The sequence below is a fragment of the Myotis lucifugus genome, unplaced genomic scaffold, assembly GCF_000147115.1.
Source record: "Myotis lucifugus unplaced genomic scaffold, Myoluc2.0 scaffold_648, whole genome shotgun sequence".
NCBI lineage: Eukaryota > Metazoa > Chordata > Mammalia > Chiroptera > Vespertilionidae > Myotis > Myotis lucifugus.
Genome location: NW_005871696.1, coordinates 367603 through 370900, shown reverse-complemented (window position 1 = coordinate 370900; position 3298 = coordinate 367603). Strand labels below are relative to the sequence as shown.

At 58.0% G+C, this 3298-nt stretch overlaps 1 protein-coding gene across 1 annotated transcript in view; it reads left to right on the top strand.

Annotated features, from left to right (window-relative positions):
- Positions 1 to 216: 216 nt before the first annotated feature.
- Positions 217 to 3298, top strand: part of CNGB1 (cyclic nucleotide gated channel beta 1) — a gene marked incomplete at its 5' end in the record, with an annotated part of 33819 nt that continues 30737 nt past the window's right edge. Inside the window, 2 exon segments of the mRNA XM_023746275.1 lie at positions 217 to 385; positions 1139 to 1213. Coding sequence (XP_023602043.1) covers positions 217 to 385; positions 1139 to 1213 — 244 coding nt within the window.

Below are 3298 nucleotides of genomic sequence, written 5' to 3'. Positions count from 1 at the left end.
CTCGGGAAAACGAATGGCAGGAGACGGGGTGACTGATCTCGGGCTGTAGCCCCTCACTTAGCGCCGATCCGGTTATTAACGGTCCCGCTGACAATGGTGCCGTGTCCACTGCTGGGCTGAGGGCTGGCGCATGGCTGGCGAGGGCCAGGGCTCCCTGGGTGGTCCCTGGGACTGAGCCCCAAGCCCACTCTCCCCCACACCCTGTGTCCCCTGCAGTCAGCATCCTCCCTGGAGGCCAAGAGGAGCCCGATGATCTCATCCTAGAAGAGGTTGACCCTCACTGGGAGGAGGACCAGGCTCAGGATGGCAGCGCCAGCCCGCAGGGTGCAGCAGCGGTGGCGTCAGCTTACATGGAGGAGAATGAGGCCGAGGAAGAGATGTCCAGGTGGGAGCCAGGGGAGGCCCTGAGGAATGACTGGGAGGATAACAGGCACTTAGTACAGAACCTCGAGGATTTAAAAGGGCACAGAGGGTGTGCCAAGCCTGCCTCTCCCTCCCTCCTCCCCCCGGACACCCATCCCTTTCCCAGGTTCCTCTGTGCCATTCCAGGGACCATCTGAGCACATGCAAGCTTGGACCCCCTCCTTTTATTTTGATTTTTATTCACAAAGCATAGCATGCACCTACCTAGCTGCACTTTGCTATATTCATTTAGCAATCTATCTTGAGACCTTCCCACCTTCAGTACATAGAGATTGCTCACTCTTTTTATTTTTAAACAAATGCATCGGATTCCGTCATACGGATGTGCCAGCATTGATTTCACCTGTCTACTATTGATGGGCATTTAGGTTGATTCCAAAAATTTGTTATTATAAGTAATTCTGCAACAAACACCCTTGTGCATGCCCGTGCGTGCATCTGCAGGAGGTCTCAGGTCCTCAGCCCCGCGCCCCGCATTGTACAGAGGGGGAAACTGAGGCCCAGGGAGGATCAGGGGCTGAGACAGGCCCCTTGTGCCTTGTTGTTAGCGAGAGCCTGGGGCTCCTCAGGTGGGGGTTCCCGGGTTGCTTCTTGGTTGAGGGGTTCAGGTCTGATCTTAAGGGGTCACAGGACATCTTACTGAAAATTGGGGCAGGAGGTGGACTCGGGGTGCATCTTCAGGGAGGTTCACCTCTTGCCTCTGATCTCATTTCAGGGAGTTTTCCTGGATTCAAGAGGACAAAGAAGATGAGGAGGATGAAGAAGATGAGGAGGAGGAGGAGGAGCCTGAGTAAGGCGCTATGCCCTTGGCTAAGGAGTGGCCCAGGGAGGTGGGGCTACTAGGTGATAATCCTTCAGAGGCAGTGGGCCATATTGTAAAGGCCTTGAACTGAATTTCCTGGGAGCAATGGGGAGCCATTGCAGGTTTGTGAGCAGGGGAGGGGCATGATCTGGGCGGAGCGCTGTGGAGAGATTGAGGCAGGAGGAGCCTGTATTCCCATCAGGCCAGACTGAATGGGTCCCTTGGCTCCACCCCTGGCACTATTCCCAGTCACTCTGCCCTCCGTGGTACCCCCTGGCCCACATCCTTCCTCCCTGACCTGCCCCTCTGGCCGTAGCCTGGGGCAGGGTAGCCCATGAGTGTCAGGGGCACAGGCTCTGCTGCTTTTAGGGGCAAGGGCATCCCCTGCACAGAGCTGCTCCCCACACCCGTCAGGTGGGGGAGAACAGCAGCGCCCTGCAGGGTGGTCACGGGCCCGGCTGTGAGAATGGGGGGGGGGGTAGGATGTTCGAATCCCCAATGAGGGTCATTTTTAGTCCCTGCCAGGAAAGAGTTAAACCCTGAGGCCAGCATAGGAGCCTGCTCAGGGTCATCTACATTTAGTCTGCCCTTGCCCGGGTCGCATGTAATCTTTTCATCCTCGACCAGAGGCCACACAGCTGTTTGCTTCCCTCCAGTGATGGGGAGCTCACCACCTCACAGAGGCTGTGCATTCATTCCGTCCCCATGCACCCCTGGCTTTTGAAGTGATTTCTTCCACCAACACTAAGCGTGCTTCCTTAGGATTTCTGTCACCTGGTCCTAATTCTGCCCTCTGGGCCCCCGAGCCAGGCTGCTGTCACGGACAGGTGACCCCTGCGTGAGGACCTTTGAGGCTGCCAGCTGCCCTAGTGCAGCCTTGTTTGCCTTCTGCCTTCCACCTGCCTCTGTGTGGAGCACATAGTGGGGGAGTTGTTCCCCCATTAAACCTGCGCGCCCGACACTCAGGCCTGAAAACCTCTTTCTGTGCCATGGCTCCCGAGGGAAACAGCCCTTGAGGCCAGTGATCCAATGTGCTCACACACATCTACATGCGCTAACTACAGGTATTGTCATGCACACAGGTACATACACGTGTCTGCACTGTCACACACACCAGCACACAGGCACAGACACACAAGTCTGCATACATACACAGCACACGCATCACACTCACACATGTTCGCCCATGTGTGCTCAGGCACACATGTACACACTTGCAGATACCCGCACGGCACCCTGCACGCATGCTCATGCACACAGCACATGAATACAGTTACTCACAAACGCTGCAGCCGCATACACGCGCCTACACAAATGTTTACCCAGAGTTTCAAACTCAGGGAAGTTTCGGGCCCGGGGCCTCAGGCAGGGATGGGGGCTCTGTGGTGAGAGAGCGAGCGATCCCAGAGCTAGGGCCAGAGGGGTCTGCGTGGGCAAGCCGCTGGGCTGTCACCGGTGGGGGAAGGATGCTCCCGGCCAGCTTTGTGGAGGCACAGGGGTGACTGATGACGCTGGCAGATGGTCGCCTAGCGACCAGGTCTCTGCCGGCACCAGCTCGGCTCTTCCTAGCAACCACAGCCTTTTGGTCCCCACCTGGCCTCCCTGGGGGCGCTTCTGCAGAGTTGCCCGCACAATCTGATTAGAAGCAGGAAGAATTGGTGGCTCATCCGCCACCCGGGTCGCACTGGCTCCAGAGCCAGCCTGGCAGGCGCAGGCTCGCAGGCTCGCAGGCTCGGGCTGGTAGGCTGTCCAATTCTCCACTTGTTCGTGCTGCCTCGGGCCCTGGGATGAATGGCACCGCCCCCCGCTGAGCTCCTGCACCATGGCTGTCCTGGTCGGCAAAGCCGGTGAGACCCAAGTAGGTGGCTGCTTCTAAGGGCTCCCCCCTTCCTTCTTTTGGGGTTGGGGTGCTGTGAAGAGTCTGCAGAAGGCGACTGTGAGGACCTTAATTTGGGGGCACAGCCTGCTGGGTGACTTGGGGGAGGAGGGGGCTGGCAGACCCTGGCAGCTGGCTGCTGCTCTCCTGCACTTTACCTTTCACTTAGAGAGCAGGAGGGGGGGTGGCTCCTCTGG